Source organism: Harpia harpyja, chromosome 9, assembly GCF_026419915.1.
Source record: "Harpia harpyja isolate bHarHar1 chromosome 9, bHarHar1 primary haplotype, whole genome shotgun sequence".
NCBI classification, from domain to species: domain Eukaryota; kingdom Metazoa; phylum Chordata; class Aves; order Accipitriformes; family Accipitridae; genus Harpia; species Harpia harpyja.
In genome coordinates this window covers 25003556-25030794 of record NC_068948.1, presented here as the reverse complement: position 1 = coordinate 25030794, position 27239 = coordinate 25003556, and the positions used below count along the sequence as shown (strand labels likewise).

At 46.0% G+C, this 27239-nt stretch overlaps 1 protein-coding gene across 8 annotated transcripts; it reads right to left on the bottom strand.

Moving 5' to 3' along the window:
- Positions 1-780: 780 nt before the first annotated feature.
- Positions 781-27239, bottom strand: ARNT (aryl hydrocarbon receptor nuclear translocator). 8 transcript variants are annotated; one of them, XM_052796965.1, is made up of 23 exons: positions 27110-27239; positions 18942-19053; positions 17603-17647; positions 16326-16370; positions 13566-13610; positions 10830-11043; positions 10458-10671; positions 10309-10374; positions 10098-10197; positions 9610-9675; positions 9033-9118; positions 8514-8590; positions 8207-8341; positions 7671-7745; positions 6722-6873; positions 4880-4990; positions 4593-4674; positions 4074-4197; positions 3352-3451; positions 2539-2689; positions 2148-2307; positions 1502-1653; positions 781-901 (listed from the first exon to the last, which is right to left on the bottom strand). In XM_052796965.1, exons 1-23 carry the CDS (start codon positions 27132-27134, stop codon positions 812-814), a joined length of 2427 nt encoding a protein of 808 aa, XP_052652925.1. In that variant the 5' UTR covers positions 27135-27239; the 3' UTR covers positions 781-811. The 8 variants fall into 8 exon arrangements, with proteins under 8 accessions (XP_052652925.1, XP_052652919.1, XP_052652924.1 ...); XM_052796959.1 differs by having other exon boundaries at positions 1502-1656; positions 4593-4671; XM_052796964.1 differs by lacking the exon at positions 4880-4990 and having other exon boundaries at positions 1502-1656; positions 4593-4667; positions 6718-6873.

Sequence of the window (27239 nt, the reverse complement as noted above, 5' to 3'; positions counted from 1 at the left end):
CTGATGCATCGAGAACAAAGCTACATAGGTAATATTTTTATGGCTCGTAACTATTGTGTCATTCACACGAATGACTGGGCCCTGAGGGAGTTTACAGGTCACACTGACTACAGAGGCCCATATTCATTGCACAGTTCACAGAAGAGAGACGGCATCCAAACAAACACCAACGTGCCTGCCAACATGGGAATCTCTAAATAAAGCACCCCAGACTGGAGATGCAGTTAACAACTCTCCAAATATGGCCGAGCTTACTCCAAGAAGAAAGCCAGCTTACGACAAGGATTCTTAGGCAAGCATCCTCCAGAATTGCGTTATACAGGGTTAACGCTTGGAAGAGTTTCTTCCAATATTTAAAAAGTTACAATACTTTGTGTTTATAGAAAAAGAGTCACGGTATAGAAGATTGAAATAAAAACAGTAAAAGCCACCTTATGAGTTTGGAGGGGCTGTCTGTAATCCAGGCAGGAATCCCTCCGACCAACCCAGCGTGCAGAACGAAAACCACTCGTGAGCGGCTCTGGAAATGCGGGGCCTTCGGTCAATGAGTGCGGCTGCTCTCGCAGCACTCGAGTCCTGAAGCCTCCGGGCAAAGTGTCCCCCACTGCCAGCACCACACAGAGGAGGTGCCCAAAATCACAACATCTTCCTCCTGCACGGCCACCCATCCTCCAGGCTGTCGGGCAGAGTTTCGCCTCCAGAAGGTAGGAAGTGTTTAGAAAGTTCAGCAGTCTTTGAAAAAAGACTTAGATGTTTTCCTTTACACATGGGTATTATATATAGCTATAATTTGCTTCCCCCAGGGCTTATTTTATTCTGAAAAAGAAGGGAATATATTCAACTCTGGGAACTCTTCATTGTTGTAGTTGGGTCCTTGGTCTCCCAGCATTGTCAGCATGTCCTGTGAGGATACAAGGAGAGAGTTATTATTTGGACTAGAATATCACGTTGGTAATTCAGTCACAGAGGAGTTTGCCAGAGTAGGTACTGCACACCAAGATGGTCCCTTCCCTCCCAAGGGCATATATAGGGTTTGTGTCCGAGGCTGCAGGAGAGCAGCAAATTGAAGTCATAAGCAGCGACTGCACTGACTCCTTTGAAAGCAGGGGGCAGCAATTTGCAAGAATATGAACTCTCAGGGAGTTCTCTTCACTTTATTGGATTGAGGGGTGGGGGCGGAGGTGTTTGGCTTTTTTGTTATTGGTTTTAATTAGAGCTAGAAGGGTTAATTCAACTGCGGAGCTAGTAAAGTTTCACACTGATCCCGCAACGGACCAAGACACAAAGCCAGTCCCGCTGAAGCCTTTCTGCCCTCTCCTTTCCGATTTCAGCTCTGTCAGGCTATTCACAACTTTGAGACCTCACCAGATATTATGAACTAGAGGGACAAGCTCTCGGCGCTTCAGCCAGCTGCCCACGCTGGGGAAGCAAAGATCACTCATTCCCATAAGATTGGCCCACACCAGTCCTCACTCAGGAGGTTAAAAAAGCACCGTCTTACTGAGAAGACCTCAGGCTGGCTTGGCTGCGGCTGTTGCACGTGTTGCTCCCCCGATGCCGGGCCGTGGTGCTGTCCTTGCCACTGGGGCCACATCCCCACACCTTCGGCTGCCCGCGTCTGGAATGGGGCAGGGGTCTGCGCTGCCTCTGTAGCTGCTTAACAGAGAATAAGTCAGCAAGTGATTCCTGGTGGAGGGCTGTGGTTTCTGTGATCCTTTAACGGGACTAGAAAGTGCACAACTAATTGTGTGGTGCCTACTTGTAACAGAGTAAGATATCCCCTCCAAGAAAAGCCACTAAACTGTCACATGCATTTAAGGCATTTGTAAGTACCCATCTATGGGGCAGAACAAGAACAAACGCAGGGGAGTCCCAGAGGGGTTTGTTTCCTCCCAGTCAGCCTTAAAATGGTTCAAAATTCATCTGCTCTGGAGCCTCATGCTGGGACAATGGTTAAAGGTGATAAAGGCAGTGTTAGCCGAAGCAGGGATTTAGCTGTGCTCTCCACATTTGGGCATTCCCAACATACACAAGAAAACGACAGAGATCATATCACACCAAGGCTTTATCTGACTGATGCTCCCAGCTTTCCTCCGAGGGGATTTTGTTGCCACCCCAACCTCCCCAGCATCCCAAGCCATACTCACTGAAGCCTGTGCCACGGCTGGCAAGATTCGAGTAAGCAGCCCCGGTAGGGGAAGCCGTAGAGCCAGGTGCTGTCATGGGGCTGAAGGAGGACTGGGTGCCTTGGAAAGTCCCCATGCTGAAAGAAGGGGGCCGAGTCTTCACCGTCTGGGATGCCACTTGCTGTAACAGAGCAAGAAATGGGAGAGGAAGAGGAGAGATGCATTTATTCTGAGTCTCGTCTTAACTAGGGTGAGAAGTTGCTGGACTGGCCCCAAATGAGAAAGCATATGGGCACACAGCATTGCTCCATCACTCAGCTAGAGAGTTAAAGCAGGTGGTTTCATGATGGCAAGAAGGGTCTGGAAGGCAGCGGGGACTCGGGGACTGCACCGAGGGTAAAGGCTTTGCTACCTGGGGTGTGAACGCTGGCCGTGTCCCTGGAGCCCAGTTGGTTCCGCTGACCTGAGCTGGGTTGGAGTGGCGTGAAATCTGTGCTAAGATCCGGCCCGCTGATGAGGGTTGCTGCTGAATAATGTTCACAGGAGGTACCATGCTGCTGCTCCTGGAAGACAGGAGACGTGCTCTTGGGACACTAGGTATCACATACAGGACAAAGAGGCACAAACACCATCCGTGCAAGTTACTGGTGGGGGGAAATGAGCCCAGAAACGTGGGGTAACTTTGCTCATGTGCCCGTGCCCATCATGCTGCCCTGCTGTGGACACAACTGGCAGGAGCTCCCGGGTTTGTGGGCAAGGCTACTCTCACCCAGCTCAGTTCTGGGGTTTCAGCCTAAGCATGTCCAAGAGGCACAGTTATCCTGCAGACAAGCTCTGGCAAGCAACAGAGCAGAGGGATATCAGGGAATCGAGGCAGTAGCTGGGGAGGTGAAGATGAGGGCAAGGACTGGCACAGCAGAGAAGGGGCCATGCCAACTCTGCACACTGCCTCAAAGCTCCTGCACCTCTGACCAGGAGCAAAGCAGCACCAGGCAGGAGAGAGAGTTTCACACCCACCCCTCAAAGAAACCAATGCCTGGATGGGCTCCCCCTGTATTTTCTGTGCATAGTATATAGGAACACATTTATGGACAATCACTGCCATGCAGAGAGAGGCTGGGAACACTCAGCTGTTGCAGAAGGACACAGAAACAGAACAGGAACAACTGCAGGACAAGATAAAATTAACACGAGCCCATTCAAAGCACAGCATAGGAAGCCTCACCTGAAGTTCTCGGCAGGTCGCGATGGGGTGAAAGTGTTTCCCTGCGTAAAGAGGGGCTGGTTGGCAGGCACTGTGCTGGCAGGAATGGCTTTGTTCTGGTCTGTGGAGAGAGGCTGATTCACTTCAGGGCTGAGAAAGTCTCAGCAGCAGGAACAGGGACAGAGAAGCAGTTGCAAGAGACATGCCCATGTGAAGGAAGACTGTTCTGAGCCAAAGCAAACATGACTGCTCCTTATCCAGACATGGACTCCAGATGGTTTTCTAAAAGCCTGTTTAATTTGATTTCCTCTCCATTTTCTAATAAACTTGCATTAAGGTCCTCTGGGGTTAGAGCAGCCACTGCATTCAGTGCTCAGACTAGGAATACCGAGAACTGCTCTCTGGGGACAAGCAGGAAGGATCAGACTAAGGCAGGCAGTTAAGACCAGAGCAAGACACACCTTATCACCCACTCCCTCCCCACACCTCTCTAGCAAAATGTTGGCTGAAGGACAATTCACTGCCACAACATCACATCAGCCTAGACAGGAATTATCCATCCAGCATGAAAATCAGCACTAGTTTGCAAGACCTGGGCTGCCACAACACAGTCACGCTGAGCCTCCACACCCAGAACGGCTCTGAGTGACTTAGGAAACAGCAAAGAGCACTCAGATTGAAGCTGAAATCAGATAAAGATGCGATGTGCCCCTGGCCATGCCTCACAGCCCAGCACTCCCTACCTGTATTGATACTGCTGTAGATTTCACTGAACCTTGGGTCCCGCTCCTGATTAAAAAGGCTCTCTGCCTTCTCCAAGGGCTTGCTGTGCTCTGGGCCAGCAGCAGTCACAGGCTGAACAGGAACCTAGGAGCAGGTATAAATGTGAGCCGTCAGTGCCTCAAGCACAAAGGAAGTCAGTGGTCTCGCAGCCAGCACGGAGAACAGCTGAGGGCTTTGCAGGCAAAGACCTTGCACGCAAGAGGCCAGGCTGCTCTCTGGACTCCTGCGTATTTTATCGGGACAGCGGGGCCATTTAGGGCTGGCAGCATTGATGTGGGCATAGTGGGGAGGATGCCACAGCGGCAGATCAGAATCAAGCAAGCAGATCCAGCAAAACCCAAGGCAGAACACCTTCCTCTCCAAACCCTCAGCAGCCTCAAGTCAATCTCGTGTGGCCACCTTTCAAGCCCCAGCAAAAGGTAATTTAAATAATATAGGACAACAAATGCAAGGAGTAACCAAACCCCCTGTTGATTTACCTGTGAGTGGTCGTAACCAGACAGGCTCTCTCTTCCTGGGACCACTTCCAGCTCTGTCTGTTGTGGTGGCTGCTGCTGCTGCCTAAAATAGAAAGTCTCTGTAACAGGAGAACACCAGCTGCTAAAAATGACTGCCAAGGGAACAGATACTCTGTGGTTACACCAATGATTCACTAGCCCAGAGGAGTTCATTGCTGCAGAGAGGAAAGTTTGGGTAGGAAGGCTATTTGACAGGAGGGAAGAACCAGCAAGAGAGACATGGTAAAAGGAGCTGAGCACCTCCTGACCTTGAGGGCAGCTGTGCCGTGCCCATCTCCAGGGGAAGGTTGACACTCTGCCCCAGCTGGGGCCTCTGCATTGAGTTTGACAGGGCAGGCCGAGACTCCTGGCTCGAGTTCCTTTAAAGCAAATAAAGAAAGAAAAAAATAAATTTAAAAAATACCAAACGAAAGCAAACAGTTGGCTACTGTGTGTAGGAGAGTACACCTGTCTTGGACAAGAGTGGAAGCTTTGCTTTTGCAAAACCTGTTCAAGTGAAGGATCCCTCCACTCAGTCTCCGTGGTCTCTGAAAGGGGAGGGTGTCATGTAATATAATGCTAACAGCTATGAGCCAAAGGGCTCTGCCCCCTCCCACTCAGTCACTGAGCAGGGGAGCAATTAATAACTTGAACCAGGAGTATGGCCAGATCCGCAACATCCTTAAAGCACAAGAAAAGGTTGTAGGAACCTAAAAACCCCCAAGGTTTTTCCATTCAGCTCTATGTCAGACACTCCAGAGCTGGAGCCTGCAGAGACCACCAGCAGTTTTAGGTTTTAAGCCCAAGACGTTGGTGGAGTTCTTTATGCTCTTCTGTTAACTGTCAGAAGTCAGTTAATGTTTAACTCCCACAAGAAAGGAATAAAAATCCAGCGTTTTCTCGACAGTTCTTTCGCAAGCTGCTGCTTCAATAGTACCTGATCTCAAAAGATGAGACAATACAGATAACCTAGCAAAGATGCACATAGATAAAATGCACCTCAACCACAGACACAGATTGCTGCTTATCTGGTCTGAATTTATGCAGTGCTTTTAGAAGGCGTAATATGGATGTGAGAATGGATGCGTGTGGAATGAATGAGTTCAAAGAGATATCTCTAACACTGGGACAGGAATTAAGGCCTGTATCAGATCTGCATCAGCTTTCAGCCTTGCACTCAGACCACAGCTCTTTGAAGCCAGAGGGATTTGTCACTGCTGAACTCTTAATACTTTCTCATCAGAAAGCATCAGCTTGCCAGCTGCAGGAAGGGAAGAAATGCTACCTGCACTCTAGGACTTTGCCCCTTTACAAAAAAAATTCCTGGCTTCACTTGCCCACAAGCAATCTAGCCTTCTGTTTGCCTGGCTGGAGAGACTCCATTTGCTGCACCCACCAAGCCTGCAGTTATGAATCACATGCAGGCACTTTTTTTTTAATTTCAGTTGCTGTTCTTCTGCAAGGGGCCTGGAGCTCACTCATGGGAAGAGAGAGCAGCTCTGATCACTCCCAACGGAGATGCACCAACCCACTAAAATAGTCAAGAGAGGGAAAAGAAGACAGCAGCAATGAAAGCAGTCTCCCCACTGGAGCTTGTTTCTGAGTCCAAGGACAAACTACAACAGCAAAGAAAAATAAGCGTTTACTTCCTACCATCAGGTGCAGACAGTCCTGCTCACATGAAAAGCCACTCTCTGGACCAGCTGCCCCCCTGACTGTCACAGGAGTCCAAGAGCTACATTCAAAAGGCAGACTTCACTAATATTAACTCTGAATGCAAGCACACAGACAGGAGACTTGCTCCAATAATCAGAGTTAAAAAAGGCACTGCTGGAGCTGAACGTTGGCAGCTTGCTAAGCCATACAACCGAGACAGCCAAAGGAATTAAATTTCTTGCAGTTTAGAGTCCTGTAGTGCCTGCCACGGCCCAGGAAAAGAGCACTCATGGGACTTAGCAATTTCTCCAGGGCCTATGCAAATTGATGGGAAGCTTGGTGAGGGGGAGAGGCCAAAGCTCCCCCAGTTCTGTGCTGCTGGTTATTCTGGGACAAGATCCCAGCAGGTTCATGTGCTATCACTGGTGGTTGGCAAGTCATTTCCATGTACATACTTGACGTTGGTGTTGGTACAGATGATGTACTCAATTTCATCCGAGTAGGGGTTCTGGAAGGTAAAGGAGCTGGTTCTCATCCAGAGCCATTCCCGGTTTTTGGATCGGAATCGGAACATGACTGACAGAACCTGGCCTTTTAACTTCACCACCTAAAAAAACGTAATGCCATCAGTAGTACCTGATAAAGGAAGGCGTTGAAGAGCAACCTGCTTCTGAGCATAAGCCACCCTCCACTAAAACCTCGTGATGGCCCTTTGCCTCACAGCCTACAAGACCATATCTTGGTCTTCCCCAACCAAATGCCACTGCTACTATTCCCTTATGCTATGTTGATTCCTGAATGATATGGAAGGACAATCTAATATCCCCTTTTTGACTTTCACTTTTCTTATCTCTTTGCACTGGTGAGATGTATGAAAAAGCCTCCAGTAAATGAAGCACATGCTGTTGCTTCTGATTCCAACTATTTGGGCAAATGGATATGAGCAGCTACTTTTTGGAGTCATGAAAGCACAGGGGCAGTCTTACCTGCCCTGCCACAAGTCCAACGCCCTCAGAAATAAGAGTAACGACAACAGGGCAAGCAAACCACATCCATTTCGAGTTCTGCAGCACTGGGCTGGGCCCTAGAGATGAACCAGTGTTTCAGCCACAGAAGCATGGCATTCAAGTAGGCACTTTGGAGCCACGTCTCTGGCCCTAAAAGCAGACTGGACTAGCAGCCAGAGGATGAATTCAAGAGTTAGACATCAGATGCTTCTGTTTTGTTTTGCACATTTACAGTTACGTGACTATATCTGTAACTGTTTGCCATTGGGCAAAGGAGAAATATCTAAGGTTTATTTTCCTCTTGGTTTTCCAATTAGTTTCATTGCTTTGCAAGCACCAAGACAGATTCCAATCTGAATGCCACACCGCATGCGAAGTAGTAGCTAAAGTGTTTTACCTGCTGAAAGCTGTCCCGCAAAAGCTGTTGGTCTTCCGGGTGGCAGAAATCCACAATGTCTTTCCCCAGAAGTTCCTAATTTTAAAGGAATTGGGAGAGAGATCAAGTCAGTTCATCTGGCAGGCAGACTCCCTCTTTCAGGTCTGCCTCATTAATTATTCCACTTTGGACAGGTAGTTACTGCTCCCCCTCCACCAAATCTCTGTTACACAAACCAAGTACAGGAACTGGCATGCTGTATTTTAAAGAGAAGCACAACAGCAGTTGACTAACATTTGATCTCTAACTCAAATGGAGGCAAAACCAATCTTAATTGACATTAGACATAATCCAGAGCCACCCATCCCTCCGATGATCAAAGTACTTAGAAAAGCACATGAAAAAGCAACTGGTGGAGAAGAAACACATGTTTAGGCCCTGGGCATCGTTTTATCAGATCTGTTAGACAAGCAGAGCCATGATGTACAAGAGAGGGAGGAGGGAAAAGTAAGTTTCAACAGCAGTTCTTTCTTAGAAAGCTCCTACCATTTTCTCACCTGAGGCTGGTAGCCAACTGTGGCCACACAGCGGTGATCTATGAAGGTGAAAATGCCTTCGGTGTTGTGTCGGGAGATAAACTCTGTCGGCTGACAAACATTGTTCATGTCTGTGCAGTTGGGTGAGCTAGTGACCTGCAAGGCAAGACAGCACACTGTTACCAAATCTTGCAAGAGCTGCTTTCTCCTGACCAGCCAGCCCTGCAGTTGGATTTGCGGCAGTCAAGGAACATCTTCAGACAGAACAGTTTAACTCCGTGGACTTTTCAGACAAGGCAATGCTGAACCATTGAAAGATGCTACCCACCTGGAGCCTGCCAATAGCCACGAGGCAAAACTTGCTGCCCTGGCCAGCATCCGGGTCATCATCAGGCAGTGAAACACCTGAGAGGCGAGTGCCAAAAAATTCCAGCAAGGTCAATACAAGAAAAATTGCTAATTTCAGAGGAAAAAGACATGCAGTTCTGACTTCAATACATCTCCCCACCCTGTTTTGTAATTCAGTACCCTTTCCCATGAAGGAATTTGGTAAATGAAGTTACCTCCCCCTCCCTTTTTTCACCAGAAGGGTTAAAGATCTCTGTAACTTTCAGCACAAGCTAGCATATCAGATGGTGTAATATTATTTTCATCCTCTACAGTATCTCTACTGTCCAGAGACACAGATCTCTGATCTAGCATCTGCAAAAATTAGTTCAATCTTAAAATAAGAAAAAGTGATAGATACATTTGGAAAGCATTCATTGCCACATTCAGTTCATAGAACAACTTTAGACCATATGCTCTTAAAAACAGCCACAACTGAACACTTCGGCTAAGACATTACCTGCAGGGGGCCAGGCTTTTATGTAACCCGTGCAGTGCACCACAACGTAGTGAGGTTCGCCATCTTTTGCGGCACCTAAGCCATTCCTTGTGAGAGAGAAACAGTCTGATTGTGCTATATATTAAACTGGGGTAAGGTGAGGCAAGGTTTCTACTTGAAATTTGAAAAAGCTTCCACACAACATCTTCAGGGTAAAAAAAGAACAAAGACTTAACATAAATGCAAGAGGCTCAAGAACAGAATAGGTTGGAATTCATCTCAATTTCAAATTAAAAAGGGACAATATACACCAGAGCCCAACACCATGTAAAGAACCATGTAAAGAACATGCAGTGTTAAAGTGACTTCAAATCCAATCTCGGAATAAAGAAAGGTTAATCTTCCCCAGGATTATCTTCCTCAGCATAGTGGTACTTTGGTTCCTCTACCAGCAGATCTATCTAAACTCTTCTATGAGCTGTACTAGTCTACCCTACACTCACTCACTAGTGTGTCCCCACCACTCTGATGATGGAGCTGTAGGTCCTTTTGTTCCTAGCAATGCAGCGTGCTTGCCCATAACTCTTGTATAATTTACCTGCAGCGATTCCTCATAAAGCTGAGACGATTTACAGAGACTGGATCCACTGAGCTGTTGCCACACCTGTACCAGAATTAGAAATGCAAGGGGAAAGGCTTTTATCTTTCCTGAACAACATCAAAACAATTTGACAATCTTGAATAAGAGGAAGCAGTCTATAAATGGGGATGAACCTTTGAACCTCCATCACACAAGTGAAAAGCCCTCATTATACAGACTTCAAGGGAGGTGACACATGGGGTCAAAAATTGTTACTTGAAACTGGATCTTCTACAACAACAGTCTTGAGAGCTATCCAAGCATAGGGCAAAGAAAAATCTCAATAACTTGACTGTTAGCACTGTGTGGAAAGCTCAGCCATGTTATATCATGTCTACATCAGAACGAGAAAAAAAAAAAAAAGCTGAAATAAAAGCATGAAGGGGCCAGGGAGCAAGTTCAGCTTCAGGCTCAAATGAGATTTCCCCAAGGAATCTCTTCATTACCTCATTCGGCAGATGAAGGATCTTCGTGAACCCATACACATCCTCATGGACTGCTGGCCTTCCTTCTTCACAGTTCCTGTCTTCAAATCTAGGATGCGACCTAAAGAAAGAAAAAAAACCAAGATGCCGCTGCCACGTGAGTCCTTTCACCAACACAGGCACCAGGTAACATATTAGAAAACTAGCAAGACACAAGTGTCACCAATGGTACCTTTAGATGCATTCTCAGGGGGGGCTGCAGGATCCTTGTTAGAAAGGCACCAGGGTTTGGTTCCTTCTACAAAGGGAAGGTTTTAATCCAAGTCCTCTGCAGGCTTTCATACTGCCTGCCCCCACCAGGCCCTTTGCAGGCTGCTTTACCTGTCAGTGCATTCTCCGATGTGGAGAGCTGCTCCCTCAGCTTGCCCACATCATCCGGGTGCACCTGGTCATACAGGGTGCTGCCAAACCATTCAGACTGGGGTTGGTTCAAGACAGGAGTCACAGAATCAGAGACATAGACCACCCTCCCAGTCTCACAGGACACTATGAAGAGAAAGCCGTCAGCTGCCTCTAGGATCAGGTGTTTGAGTTCCTGCATTCACAGACAGACAGACATCCTCTCAACTCCAGAGCCAAGCAGGTGACACCCTCTAAACCCACCCTAGGCACCTATCTCCCTCCATCCCCAATTTAATTCCAGCCCCCCCCCATGATTGCAGTATTTCCCACAAAGCAGCATCAAGCCAAGACCTGGTCAGTGAGAAAGGAGGGTTTGTAGGTGCCGTCAGTGGAGGTATTGCCTGTGCCACGCAGGGACTTCATATGAGAGACAGCCATGCGCAAGATGGTGAGCTTGTCTGGTTTGCGGGCCAGGGCACTGCAGGTGGGCACCATATCTGACAGCTCTGTGATGTAGGCAGTCATCTTGTTCCTTCGCCTACGTTCAATCTCGCTGTGATTTTCCCTGCAAAAGGCCAGGGAGGAGAGGAGGAAGATGAAGTTACCAACAGGCCAGAAGCCTCAGCTGTTTCCCCATGTCAACACTTCCACAAGGCCAGAGTGCAAAACACAGAGATGCATCAGGGTCATCAGGAGTTAGAAGGACTACAAGCACCTCACATGCTGGGCGTGCACAAAGGAACGCAGGAACAAGTGCAAGGAGGACAGCCTACAGTTGGACCTTCTTTGCTGTGGACAAAAGCCTTGCTTTAAATCACATCCGTTCCCTGGTGTCTGGTGAAGGCAACAAGCTAGGCTAAGCTATTTTAGCAGAGAAAGAAGCTTCCCCATCAATTCCACAACACTGTGGCAAGCCAAAGGATTTCTTCCTTTACCATGGCCTCTGCTCTCAAAGTGGGGTTCACCTCACTTTACTGAGGAAATTTGCCTTTAAAGAGCACTGGTGCAGACAGATTATGAAGACTCATCGCATCCACTCTTTGTCTGAGGATGCGTTAAATCCCCTCCACCATCACCTTGCAGACACCCATGTGTCTCCAATAACGATACAAGGAGGCCAGGGCCACAGCTAAGGCTTGGGCACCTAAATTACAACAGATGAGTCTCACCTTGCAGTGCCTTTATGAAGATACTTCTCAGTTACATTGAGAGCCTTTTACAGTATCATGGCAGGAGGGAAAGCTTTAGAGGAGATATACACCTGATTTCTGTAGAGATGAAGGCCAATGCGGACGGACCATCTACCAGGCACACACCTGGGTGGTGCGCGCAGACCTCTACAGAGGCACCACGACGAATGTTGCCCACTTGCAGTCCTTAAAGAGGTTCTTCACACACCTTTTGCAAGCCTGCTCACAGGGCACAGCCCCCATCAACCCCCAGATCAGAACATAACTTGTTTAGACTTGGTTCTTTTTATCCAGCATGTAGTTTAACTGGGTTACTAAGGTGGGTTTTTCAAAACAGAACTTAAAAGCCAGGTTTCCTATATAGAAGAATGGATCAGATGCAAGGAAGCACATGGTGGGAAATGAAATGAGATGAAAGTGTTGGAAGGAACATAAGACAGGCAAGTGAATTAAAGAGGATAAATACAAAAATGGAGCATCTATCACTACCAGGTGTGTGCAATCATTCAATGACCTTGCTCCTTGCTGCAAGAAACTGATATTCAGAAAATTAAGTGCGTCAATTATCACACTCACCTTTAATTCAGTTTCTCCAAACTCACATACTCAAGTGTGAAAATGAAGCTTCTTCACTACAAAAGCTACTGGGAAACTAGCAGATATTTTACTTGCTCCACTGCCAAACGTTCTTTACTACAGGCTCTTGCATGACAGCAACAACTGACTACTGGGAACAGAGGAAAGGGTCACTACTTCATTGGAGGAGAAATCCCTGAAAAGCACTGCCGGTTGCTGTATTCACAGGCCCCACCTCTAGGGTTTCCTTATCTCCTCAAATATTTAAGCTATGCAATACCACAGTTAGGAAAGGTCATGTCTGGGGGTTATTTTTTGTTTTAAAGCCAGCCAGGAGGCAACAAACTGACCAGGCTTGTGGCATTCTCAGCACCCAAGACAGTCTTTTTAGTCCTGTGCGTTGCTTAAGACAAGTCTAGGGTGGAACAGTCCAAAGAAGTTACAGGGTAAGTTTGCAAGAAACCAGGCTAAGTTTGGCCACAAAACAAGCCATTCTTCATGAATTACCAATCCTCAGCTCTGCAGCAGTAACAAGCCGTGGGTGGCAAGGAACAGAAACCTTGAAGGTGATTTAAGCAGTTTTTATTTTGCAGCTGAAAACAGGGAACAGTATATTTAGAGTTGGTGTTTTTCTGCTGGAGAAATACCATCCTGACAACACACCATTTCAACCAGCTGCAGCTGTGTGCACACCTTCTGGGGGTACATTTCTGTATTGATGGTACACCATTCAAGATGACTGCTTTGGTCATTTCAGCCACAGTCCCTCATTAATCACAAAAAGGAACTTGGGGAGAAAAAAATTCCTGTTTTCAGTAAGGCTAAACTGCTGTAAGGCGCAGGACACCATCTTTCCTGGAAGGTTTTATGGGGTAGAAAAAAAAACTAAAACTAGTGCAATTTTTAATGTCTGGTTTGATACTACAACAGCATTCCTGCAACAAAACCTTACCAAGGTGAGAACAGGCCATTTGGCACCTTGATCCAGCACAAGAAAAATTGTATTTAACACAGGTTAGCAAAGCTACAATACTCGGTGAAAGCAATGGCCCAACCACACTCTACCCTGTGGTCTTTGGCAAAGAAATCCTTTTGTGTTTTCCCCAAAGACATTCTCACAAAGGGACTAAATGCCTTTCCCCTCCTAATTCCAATTACACAGCAATTTCCAGAGGTCTGTTCAGTTTCAAGTCCTCTACTGCAGCAGATGAGGGAAGGGGGGGGGGGGGGGGGAAGAGAGAGAGAGAGAAGGGATGCCTAGAGAAACATTAAGGAAAGGAAATACTCTGCTTGTCCATGCTTGAAATCTCCATTCTCCTACCTGGCAAGTCTCTCCTTATCCGCTGAACTCTGTTCATCATCAGACCTAAAAATAAAATCAGCGATCTAAGCTAAAATGGAAAAAGTTTAAAGAAATGAAAAATGGGAAGATGTACTAGGAAACCCAGCCTGCAGACACGTCTGTTTTGCAGAGTAGCAATTCCATAAAACAAAGCAGTCATTAGTTTGCAACATTACACATTAATCGGGTGCCTGTTATCTACATTGTTCCGAAGTTTTAAGACGCTTACCAAGACCGTAAAATAGCCAAGGGGTAGCTCTGTTTTACATATAACCGAGGCACAGATTATTCTGTGCAAGATTAGAAGGTTAATAGCAGAACTGGGAATTGGGGTCCCATTCACATTAAACTACTCTCCCTTTAAAGAGAAAAAAAAAAAAAAATCAATAGTCTCTTTGATAGTATTAAGAAACCAGAAAAGCAGATTAAAAAAACCCCAAATCCACAAACAGTGTAAAATTCACAGCTAACACCACGCATTTTTGTAACGCTGCTACATAAACACCATTCAGGACAACACAGTCGAGATGGCTACACAACAAATTGCACACAGAGATGTTATGCGCATCATCTACAAAAGGGCACACAGACATCCCCACCAACCTCCATGCACTTTCAGTTTTCAGGGAAGAGGAATCTGCAAACCTTGTTTTACAGAGGCTGATGATAAGTTTTCCTCCTTGAGGTTTGGCTGCCTTGGAAAACAAATAATCCCCCAAAAGCTACCGCCAGGAAAGGAGAAGGTACCACCTGTGTTCAGTAAGGCAGGCATGCAATCTCTCAAAGGCTGAGCATCTAAAATGTAACTGTGGATTTATGGAGTACAGGAGGTGTTTTTAGCATTGGTCAGCTGTGGTACCCTTCCACTTCAAACAGGTTTTAGTACAGTACTTAAAAAAAGTAATCACGTTCACTTCCACGCTCTGTTTTGCCTCACATCATCTGAGGAGGGAAGAACGTACTAGAAAATGAGGGCTGCCAGAGCTGCAAGGAACAGGATATGAGCAGTCCCAGAAAACAGATCTGACAGCTATGGGCAGGTCAAGGGGCACAGATGCAGGGGGGAGCTGTGCCACACTTTTCTTATAGCTGCATTCAGGGTGTCAGCACACTAACACCACTGATGACTTCGTCACTGCTCTTCACCTCCCGCCACTGTCCTTGTTACCTAAGCCAGTAATGGAAGTGATAATCCCTACGTTAAAGCGCACAGGTACTGCTGATGTCCCACCAGAGACAGAGGCTCTGGGCTTTGGCAATTCAGACCTGACATTCAGTTGTTTTGTTTCTTTGTTTATTCCCTCCTTGCCTACCACGTGTGCATTAACTGGGATGATCAAAGGCCACACCACAACAGGGGTCACAGGGAGCCAAGACCCCACTCCAGCTATGGCACTTCACAGTTAGGTAGAATTTTTAACTTTAAGGGCCATGAAGCTGTTCAGCACTGCAATGCTTGCCTACAGCATGTGCTTTTTTAGTATTTTGTATTATCTTAGCACTTAAATGTATTATTAGGGTCTGCTATACCTTCAGTTCCTAGAGCTTATGACTTGCATTAGGGAAAAAAGTCATTTGATGTGGGCTGGCAAACATTTCTAATTTGCTTGACTTCAGAACAAGTCAAACCAGTTAAAAAGCTGGAGAACCCCAGCTTAGAAGTCCTTGCTAGCCCTTTCACAGATAACAGCATGATGGTGACCTGAAATTTCGGCTTTGCAATTTTCTTTCCTGTCTGCATTGAGGCACCAACAGAGGTTTATAGCTCTGGCTGAAACATTACTGAATAGACATTTTGCAAAGCATTTCTAGACCCTAGTTTCAGTACATGCCCTCAGTGAGATCACAGGGAAAGGCCTCTGCACCCAACATCATCCCTGGCTCACCCTGCGACATGATCTGCCCTGCTGACCCTCAGGCTCCTTGACACAACGTGCTGGGCAGTCCTTTCCCCAATGTCCTCAATCACTTGAATTTTAACTCCAATTTCAGGAATTTCTGAAGCCAGACCCCTCCTTAAGACAAGCTGCTAAGCATAGTGTCTTGGCCATTACTCTCTATTTGCTCATTTTATCTCTTAGCAAGACATGGCATGATGTGCCTTTGCGCTGAGGGGACACCCTGGAATTTACAGCACTCTGATATACACAAAAAAACCTCACTTTGGCAAAAACATTACACATCAACACAAAATAAAGCCATGAAATATTTTAATTGAGTTCCATGGGCTTCAGAAAGCTGTAAAAATACCATGAGGTCAGTCCCAGTACTAGATGGTACAGAGTTACTTTCAGACACCAACAAGTAAACAATCCCAAGTCAAAACATTGCCTATAATGTTACTGTACACTGATCTCTAGGAAATCCCCCATTTACAGAGAAAGCTTCTGCCTAACTCCCCCACAAAACACACAAACCACATTTGCCAGGAAACCCTGTTCAACTAAAACTTGAACTAAACAAGAAACTTGTATCTCTGCAAGTTTCTTGAGCAGCAGAAAAGAATGACAGTCCAAGGCAACAGCTGAAAGAAATGTTGAAAAAGAGGAACGTCATTTCATCACACTCATAACGAACTGGTCCAAAAAACATCAAGGAAAATGTCTGGATCCTTTGGTGCACCTTCCTTCAAAGAGAGAAAAATCTAACCACTAGTTAGAAGGGTGCTGCAGGATCTCTCTTACATTAATGTGGTTTGTCACCAAAAGCTTCAAAAACTGCATCACAGCAGATTCTTACCTGGCAAATCTCTCTTTATCATTTGGCATCGGGTCATCATCACACCTAGGAGAAGGGGGAGGGGACAAAGAGTTCTTAAAGTGTTTACAATTATTCTTTCCCAAAGACATTGAGAGAAGAACAAGGTTTAATAAATCACACAAAAAAGGCCTGACGTTAAAAAGGCAAACTGCTGCGTGTAGACAATCCAGAACCATACTCTTCATTTATCTAGCTAAAAGACTACAGTTTAATTATTTTTATCACCTTGATGATGTTTTCCACATCACATTCATATCAAGGACAGTGGCATCACACTCAGTAATTTAAGCACAATCACACACAAAGAAATAGGTGAAACTACACTTTGAAGATACAGTTAGCCCAAATCAAGGCCCTCATCCAAAGGATCTCGGTAGGTAAATCCTACGTTCATCAGGACCATTATCATCGCAAAGCCATTCTGCAGTCATCTTTAAAAGACTGTAACATATGGACTTCCAGTATCATTAGAGTTGTCCAATCCTAAACCATGTAGTGAGACTACAAATAAATAACGTGAGATCTTCCAACTCTTCTGCGTTCCATATGGATCATGAGAGGAGATACTCGCAGCCTCGCCAACTCCTCGGGAGTAAGGATGTCTCTGTAATTGAAGCATCCTTACAACAGATGAGAATTAAGTAACACGTGTCTGAGGCACTAACAAAAGCTCAGCATCTCACTGTTGTGCCGATAAGCTATTTGGCAGAAGATTTTTCTCTACAATCAACAAGGGCTTGGCCAGCAGCAGTGCTTCTCTGGTGTTGCGCTGGAACAACCAGCGGATTGCTGGAAGCATTCATGGAAACTCTTTAATCTTTTGAGATGCTGGTATCGAACACAGCAACATCATCACAGACTTCTGTAACAGCGCTTCAGCCCAGGGCTCACAAGGCTCACTTCTTCAGCTGACCTCATCTCGCTATGGAGCCTACAAGGGAGACTTGAGATGGAGACTGCATCCAAAGGAGTAATGGGATCCCCTCGCAGCCACAGTCCCTTCTCTGGACTTACAGACCCCATCTGCACAGCAGCTTTGCTTTGGCATTAGCTGCAAAGATGGAGGGATACTGCTGACTATGAGGAAGGGAAGAGTTTAAGGAAGTGGAGCACTGCCTCCTTCAGACTCCCCCTGCTTCCCTCTGCACTGCTGGAGAGGAAAAGCCACATGAGCAGCAAGCTCCTGCTCTGGGGGGAATGCACAGACACACCTAGACCACACTACAGAAACTTCTGGGTGCAATGTTCTCCCTCACCTGAGGAATTTACTGTTCCCTTCTCCATCATCATCAAAATCAAGCCTGAAAAACAGAAGCAAGAAGATAATTATTAACCAAGTGCTTTCTCCTTTAGAGGTTGCTTTTCCATCTGTCCCTACAGGGATGCAGACGATTCTTGAAAGGAAAATTTAAGTAATCCCAGGGGCTAACATGAAACAATCCACAAAGTTTAGAAGGGGGCTTCCTTTACATGTCTATCAGAAACAGAGCAAGGAAACAGTTCAAAAGAGAGAAAGCCCACTTGGAGCACCCACTGCATCACAAACTCCTGTTCCAAAAGCTCTGGATCTCCTAGCAGCGATCTGAAGCCCAACAGGCTGCCACAACTGCTCCTCACTGCTCAAGGGACCAATCAGCCTACAAATGGAGCACTCCCAACAAAAAAGCTTGGATCAGTTGCGTTTAAAAAACAGAGGAGGGCAAAATACTTCAAGAGTTAAAGTTCAGTCTGGTGACCTGCGTAGTTACCATCCTTAGTTCAACAGCAGACAACGTCACTGTGTTTGCTCTAACAGGGTCAAAAAAACATTTCTAACAAGCATATGTGGGAGGACAGACTTTTCACCACACTTCCCTTCAGGATGGAAAACTGGTGTGTAGATGCAGCACAGCAGCATGCGTGTTTGTAAATGAAGTGCAAGGAACAAGTAGCAGACAGCGTGGGAGGAGCTGCAGGGGAGTGGGCGCATCAGCAAATGGAGGTGAAGGAAAGTTTGAGTGACTGGGGGGGGGCAGGGAGAGATTTTAATTAGCTTCAAAATTAAGAGGAAATTTCTTGTGGCAGGAATTTAAGAGCAGCCACTCAATATCCTTTTAATCTGCAAAGGCGTTTTTAGCAAACAAAAAGCCTACCACAAGCCCATTGCGGCTTCCCCCGCCGCCCCTCCCAGAGAGGGCACAGTTGCAAAGGTTTGAGTAAGGCCCCAACATTCACATTCTCTGTTCCTCAACCTCTCTTGCAGCAACTGGCCTGTCTTGCTGCTTCAGTGACTCCTGTTTCACTCTTAATCCTTGGTGAGCAACCCTATTCTCCTGCAAGGTGCAACTCAACTTTCTAATCCCCTCTTTTTATATGTAATACAGAACCTGGCTTTAACGCGTATGATTGCCATAAAGCATACCACTACAAAGTAAAAAGACTGGATACAGCACACCTGAAGGAACCAGAAAACTTCTTTGCTTAGAAGTAGACAAGTTTCCTCATCACAAGGCTGACAACTCTTGAAAGAGAGCAATGCTTCCTCAAAAATATACTTCACACACACACCTCCCCCTCAAAAAGTAAAAACCACACAGGTACAGAGCACACACTCACCCAGGACGCCTCTTGTTGGCTCTCTGAACGATGCCTCCTCCAGCTTGTGCACCCGGTCCAGGGTTCCCAGAGCTGACAGCTGCACCCAGCGAGGAAACGTCTGATGCCATTTCTAAACAGGACAGTGGAAAAAAGAAAATAAACCAGTATTACGTCAAATCCCCCTCCAGTTCAGAGGGTGGAGTGTTCTCTGCATATAGCTTCCATTAAAAGCGATTGCATTTCAGCATCTGATGTAGATAGACTCTGTGCAATGTGTGTTTCTAGTCCTTTCATCTACTGCCTCTCCAGAGCCTGCACTAAGGGTCCATTTCAAGCTTTGAGCACATGCTGTTTTCATAAGCTCAAAAGCTTAGATTGCTAAACTAAAAGATGTGGTCTCCTTTTTAGACAGAGGAGGAGTCTGATGTGATTGTGGGTAGGGGCTGAACCCAGTCTCATATGCTAGCAGCATTAGTACGCAGAAAGGGAGGAGAAGAGTTGCAAGTTTGCCTAACAACATTAACGCCGCCTCTTCAAGAGGGTTTATTTCCCAATCTAAGAGAGAAAGAATTAACCCAGATGCTTGTAAGGCACCTTGAAAACCATGATCTTTCAGACAGTCATTTCTATTCTTTGGCAGTACCAACCTGCGGGCACCACAGGCAAGATTACCAGTCTGCCTATGCTCCTCCACAACTGGCCACACACCCAGAGCGAAAGAACGTCATTTTGGGGAAGAACTGATACTACCTCCACTAAGCATAATGTCAGTCTTGCTTGGAGCTAAAAACCTTGGGTTTTACATGTAGAAAAGTTGCAAAAGCAGTAGGAAACCTAATCAATGCTTTCTAAGGATGAAACAGGCAGGTAATGCACTCAAGAAGCATGGAATCGGTGAGCCTTCAGAGACCGTGCCACACAATATTGCAGTACTGCTTCTACGAAAGGTTCCACACAGATAAAACATTTGAGAAAATAAAATGTCTACTTCGAGATGTGAAAATAAGCCCTTTATGGTGTACGGGAAGGAAAGAAGCATCTAAGTGGAGAACTTGAATGCGCTGCCCTCACAAGTCAGATGGCAGGCCCAAGCCTGTTAATGCATTATGGGTTTTTCCACAATGAAAGCAAAGAGCCTCGGCTCTCCACGCAACCACACACGCACTAAACCACTTCCCCGGCTGTATGGGCAGGCTGGGCTCCCAACCCCTGCCCATGTTCAAGCAGCATGAATGCCCCATTCTCCTCCCCACACACTTCACCAGCAGCTCCCAGCTCCAACACAAGCAGGGATTTCCTTGCAAGGTGAGACACTACGTTTGAAAGCAGTGTTTGATAGCAGACACTGAGCCTTACTTCTTCGATCCTCAAGTAGGGCTTTTGCCTAATCCCAGTTGTTGAGGAGCGCACATAACCGGCTCTGTAGTTGTTCAAAGCTTGCTCAGCATGACTTAAACTGAAACCATGTCGTAACATTGCCGCAAGAGCTGCATTCAACGTCCTTCTACGTTAACATAGTCTGATCTGCACCAGAACCAGAGTTTTTAAACAAGTTATAAGGCATTTTTTCATGTTTCTGAAATAAAATGAGTACAGAGCTGATTTAATGGCTGTGGTTTTTTAAGCTTGCTGCTAACCAACTCCTAGGCTGCAACCAAAACAGTCGCTCCAGCCAGAGAACCTCCACCACAACCTTTGCAAACTGCGTTGTGCAGAGTGCCTTGAAGGTAGACAAACTGCTTCTGCTTTATGGAAGTGGAGGGGACCAAAAAAAACCCAACCCAACACACACAAAGAAGCCTATTGTTGGGGTTCCAAACCACAGCAAAGTGGTACGCTGACACCAAGAGCTGCATATGCATGAAATGCTGCCAGAATTGGTGGGACAAAGAAAAGAATCAAAGTCAGGTTTAACAAATATAGCAACAAATCAGGGCTTAAGCTGTGAGGCTGTCAAATCTTAGCTTAGCCGAGACCATGAGGATATTGCTCGACAAGTAAAGGTGAGCTATACTATAGCAAGCTTCTGTGCAACAGTGCCCATTTTTACTTCTCGCCTCATCAAACATAAACCAGCCTTTTGTATTCCCAACAGAAAAGGAAACACCCCCTATTTTCAACATCATAAATACATCTGGGTTTAACAAGTATTTTTACAGTTCCTGAAGTCAGATTTCAATCCAACAGCAGTTTAATCTAAGCAGTACTTCTAGAGTTGGACGGTGGTTTGCTTGCAGCTAAAAGCGGAGCTGTGCAACAGCCCAACCACCTCTGCGGTGTGGCTGGACCACAGCAGCTGGCTCGCAGTAACAGCTCCAGCTCTCAGAAAACATGCTCCAAAACTTCTGGTGTTTCTTCCCCCCCCCCCCCAAAAAAATCTTTTACCACAGTAACATTGCTAGCCTCTATTACCGCCCGATTTGTTTTCCTCCAAGCAGCAGGCATTGCTGAAGAAGTTTCTTCCTTGCCAGTCCATAGTATTTCCCAGGGGTGACTAAAATATGGAATAAGCATCCAGCATAATGCTTCATAGTTGAAGGGGCCAACAACAGCAGTCCCAAACAACAGCATGAGTGAGCACACCCAATTTCAACACTAACTACAACAACAAAACACAAGGGCTTCGCTAAAGTTTCAAAAAAACCTTGAGAACAAAGAAGCAGGCATGGAAACAAAGATTTTTAAAAGACAGAAGATTATTTGAGGTTGCTGGTTTTCAACATGTGAATACATAAGGTCTCTGCGAGGAAATCAGTCCCTATGTAATACAGTCAAGTCAGATGATGTGATGCACTTAAAATAAACGGAGGTTGGCCTTCCTCACACTCCATCCTCCATGCTGAGACCACAGACCCATCCCATCTCCTCTCCACTCAATTTCGGGTCACTTGGACACCTCTGTGCTCCTTCCCTTATTTCTAAGCAAAGCCCCAAGGTGCAGAAAGGGCTGATATCAAAGGTCTTGGTTTAGTGGAATGTGGCCTCAAGTGCAAGTAAACCAGGTCAGAAGGCTTATTCCTTTTCTCCAGGAGCCTGTGGCTTTTCAACACATGTATTTAAACACCATGGTCTGAACAGAAAAAGTTTCTGGAGCATGGCAGATAATCATTTTATTAAGGAGAGAGGAATTTCCGCCTTCTGGCAGGGGAAGGAAGTGATACTGTGCTGTTCCTCTGCAAATCAACTTTTAAATAGGGTTGAGGGGGAAGGAGGGCGCCTTTGTTTTTGAAGCCTTCATCTGAGCCTTTGCTATTTCTAAGGAGCCTACTGCATGGACTAGCATCTCACAGCAGCATCACACGATGAAACTGCTTTACCTCATGCTTCGCCTTCCTACTCGGAAACATTTCCCTCTCGTGGTACAATATGCCCTTTCACAAGTGGAAGAACATAAAATATCTTGAGATTTGGTAAGGTAAATCGGTAATATTTTGCTCTGCATACTGAGGGAGAGCATCAAAATGGTTATATACTCTTTCACACAACCCATTGGCCTCTCTACCACATCCTCACCCCAAAAATAGGGAGAGCATGGGGCAGGTGGATGGGGTGGGAAGAGGTCTAGCTTTTTCACCCTTCAGAATTTCTAGGGCACTCACACAAATACAAAGCTTCCTTTCAAACCCCCCATTTTTCCCCAATCCAATCACAGGCTGTACAGCAATATTATACTGAGGTCAGCGTAGAATTGATGGAACCCAACCTACCAATGCAAGCTCTGAAAGTTTTGCGCACGACAGCCAGGTGCTGGTGAGGGTGTCTCAAGCACACATGTGCTCAGTAAATCCACTGGTCCAGATGCCCATCGTGAGAAAAGCAGTCACTTCACAGAAATCCCTCCACGGCTGCACTTGATAGCCACTGGCTCCAAGTGTAAAAGGCAAGATGTGAGCAGTCAGAGGCAACCTGAGCCAAAGACCCAGCTAACGGAGTCAACCAATTCTAAGCAAGCCTAGTACATTATAACCTATGAAACACCAGTTTCACAAACAAAAACTATGGTCACCAGGAAAGCTGCTGATCAGTTGCTCGAAGCAGTGACTAGCAGTTCCCAGATATCAGGATGCTTAGCTCTGACTCAACATATTGATATCCAAAGCAGCGAGAACAACATTTTTCAACTACTCCAAAATAACAACAGAAGCAATGAACACATTCCTTCGAAACAATGTTAAGAGCAACAGGACAAATGTTCATTTTCATTTCGAAAGTGGTTTCTTCAAAAAAACAGATGTGCCACCAAAAGTCCCAGTCGATCTTTCTCAGAGGGCAGGGTGGGTTTTGTAGAGTCACTGCTGCAAGAAGCAATATCCTTGTTCAGTTTCTGTTCCAGCCCTTTCTAGAATCAATCCCTGCTTGCCTTTAACATGTTAAATCTAATTAAGGCCAGAAGAGATAAACAGAGGCAGCGCAGAGAAATTACGGATCCTCATTTGTAACTGAATACAAATCTGCAAGCACAACCACAATTCAGCCAACAGTTTGACCCAGAATAGAATAGGCTGGAAGATCGCTAAGGGAATGTCATCTCGAGAGCCAGACTTCCAGCCCAGCTCTCCTGGGAAGGGCTCTGTTGCAACTACTGGCATCTCAATAGTGAAAAAGCATCAGAAATAAAGTCACAGAAAATATTCAGAACTGTGATTTACAAGATGGGCCTGCCGTAGCTATTAAATGCATTTTTATTGTACCACTTAGTCTACTCCAGCCAGACACTGTACAAAGAACAGCAAAAATGGTGGTTCATGCTGCAGAGAGTTTTAGCGTATGGTTGTATGATCCAGCACATTTTAGCGTAGCAAGATTTAGTTTAAACTTAACCATTAATGAGCTCCCCAAAGGGCCAAGGAAGTTTAAAGCAGGTTTGATAACAGCTGCTAAGATAAACCAGTGTACTACTTTAACAAATACTTGCATTTCACTCACAACTATAAGGCTCCGGTCTGAACAGCGCACATGGCTTTGTATTTACAAAGTGTCCCAGGCACATTAAACAGATTTTTTTTTTAAGTAGGTGGGGATTTTTTCTAGGTTGTTTGAACTTCACATGCAGTGCCAGCTCAGCACTGCCATCCCCATGAGAACCTTCTCCAAGAAGCATTACAGAAATTAACTTACAAAAATGTAGAAAAGAATGTATCTTCCATTTTCAAGTGTTTGAAATCAGGCATTCATAAAAGTAAATGTTTGAAGTGAAGCTGATCAATCATATATTCATCCAGCCAGCACTAAAGGTGTCCTAATAATCCAAGTTAACATGAAAACCTGTAAAGTAATGCAAGTAAGGCAAGCCACTTTTCTTTTTTTAATCCCTCCTCATATTTCCTCCCAGTTAGTGGATGCTATTCACTTTTCACTCCTAATCAACAGATTTTAACAACATAAAACTTGCTTAAATTGGCAAAACTGAAAGCTTTCAATCTAGCACTCTTCACAGTTCAAGTCTCTTTCCATTAAATAAGACCAGTAAGCAGTGTGGTGGCTCACCTCACCCTCAGAAAGATGAGGTAGCAGAAAGGTTTTGCAGATTTATTTTTCAGTAAGTTTGTCTGAAAACAGATAAGTGCTTTACCCACCTCTCTCTCAGGTTTCTGAGGTGACCTGCTTTGCCTGTGTAGCATTTCGAGGAAGGGCAGAAGGCCCAGGACGGCACAACACTGAACACAAGCTGCAGTTTGAACACTTAAAATAAGTTCCAACTTATTTTTGTGGTCAGTTTTCCCATCTTTTGTCACAGCCTGCTCAAGCTGCGAGGACATTCAGCATATTTGGGGGCATTATCCAGTATTCACTGGAGCCCCGCAGTCCATTTTTCAACAGCAAGGAAAAGCAGACCCAGCTTCTAAAGAACAATTTTCACAAGTCATTTATTGTACTAATAAGAGCTATGTACATAACGCTTATGCAGACTGTAAGTATCCCCCCCCCCCCCCCGTTTAAAAGGGCCAAGCTAATGTTGGTCAGTCTGCCTGTAGTTATTAATATTAAACACAGATGGTGAAAGTTCTTTTTCTTTTCCTTGCGAATTTGTTTAAAACTTTCCTTTTATGCAAAATACCATGCAACTCCAAGGACTACAGTTACATAAACACTTTGCAATACACTAACAGTTAAAGCCACAAGTATCTTCCGTTCTCATTCACTGGATTCTTACCGAGCTGGCTCATAACATACATTTTCCATTTTTACCCCAAGCAACAGCATTATTTTTTTTGCTTTACATTTAGCTACACATCCTTTGCCCGCCAAACTGCAAAACCTTGATCTAGCACTATGCTGGCAGGAGAAGTAGTGAACTTCCTGATCAAGCCCACACCACCACCAATACACATAACTAAGATTTTACTACTTGGAATACTCTCACTGCTTTATGGGATATTGCTGTGAGCCAAAAGTGTATTTTGCTGCAGGATGGGATCACAAGTTTGACAGTTTGCATTTCAGATATGTTTTTACTAAGCTGAATCAGGAATTTTTTTTTCTAACACGCTATCTCTTCTGATTACTGAAGAACTTCAGATCATTATGTGAAACCACAACCACGTATTTCCAGACACCAGTTCTGCACCCTTGCCTCAGAATCACCACAAATGACCCAACAAGTCTTCTCAATATTTAAAGCCACAAAAGCTTCCTATATCCTTAGAATGAAAAAAAAATAATCATCCTTTAGAAGTTACACTGAACAGTCCTTGATAAACCTGAACATGTCACACGACACGAGACCTCGCCAGCCTCAAGCCACAAGCAAGAATAGTTAGAAACCACAAGCCCAAAAAAAAAAAAAAACAAACCAACCCCAAAAACACAGAAGCTCAAATTCTGATCTCAGTCACCACGTTGTAAATCCATTACAACTTCACAGACACTGGATTATTCCAGATACATACTAATTTCAGAGCAATTCAGCCAGAAATCTGATAAAGCCTGAAAGATTCGACTTTATTCCACAAGCATCAGATATCACCAACTTCCAGCTTCCTCCAAACAAGGAGTCACCCCTTGGTTATCAACCTGAGGGAGCAAAAGTTGAAAGAATATTTTGCTTTCTGCTGACAGGCACTCACACCCTTGGTTATGCACCAGCTATTCAGCTCAGCAGTTCAAAAAGAGGCAGAGAAGAGATTTGTAAAAATCCTTTTCAAAACAGCACATCAGATTTTGTCTGTTGCTAATTAAGAAAACCTCAATGAAACATATAGCAAAAAAAGGGTCTAAAAACAACATAAACCATTAAGGACAACAAACGCAAGTGAGCCCTGCTACTGCTTGCTCCCTCCCGGGAGGGCGATGATGGAAACCAGACCCCAGCGCCAGGTACATCAGACCAGGCATGTGCAGGGCCCACGCCTGAGCCAACCATTGAAGCTCAGGGAGCAGAGACAAGCACAAACTTCTTCCTCCCCAACATAACAAGCTCACACAATATTTCCTTCTCCACTTCCAGCTTACCTTCTCTCCAAAATAGCCTGCCACTCAATGAAGTGCCTCCTTGAAAAGTTTCTGCCATCTGACACTCAATGAAGTGCCTCCTTGAAAAGTTTCTGCCATCTGACACTCAATGAAGTGCCTCCTTGAAAAGTTTCTGCCATCTGACAACTACACTGGTTCTCCAAACCCTCCCAGAGCACCCCAAGCCGGCTCCCTGAGCACCCTTTCCCCACACTGACTCCCTCGTTTCTTCTCACGGGTGTCCCCCACCCCATCCCACCCTTCCACCATCCACAGGCCCCTCCTGACTCAGCCCCCAGCCCCCTCAGCTCAGGCCCAAACCCTCCAACCTCCAGATAACACCCCCTGGCTCCTCTAAAGCTCCGCCCCCGACCAAACCTCCAACCCCATTAACCCAGCTCCTCGAAAGTCGCCAACCCCAGGTGACACCTTCCACCCAGCCCCACACTCCTACGGCCCAGCCCGGGCCTCCTCCGCAAGCTCTTTAGCCCAACCTGGCCCTTACTAACGGCACCACCAGCCCAGCCGCCCCGACCCAACCTCCCTCCACCGAGCGCTGCCTCTCTCAACGGCTCCTCAGCAGCCCCCTGCCCGCCTCAGGGCCTCCTCGGGTCCCCGGGACGCCCCAGGTCCGACCCCCCTCAATACCCCCTTCAGCCCCCCCCCCCCATGACTCCCGTAGACCAGGCGCCCGCACTCTCCGCAGCCCACCCGACCCAGACGCCCCGGCTCACCCGGGTTGGCGGCGGTAGCTGCCATGACCAGGGCAGGTGGGCAGGCAGGCAAACACCCCCCACCTCCCTCCTCACCGCCACTGCCAAGATGGCGGCACAGGAAAACCCTCTGTGCTGCCGCGCAGCCTAA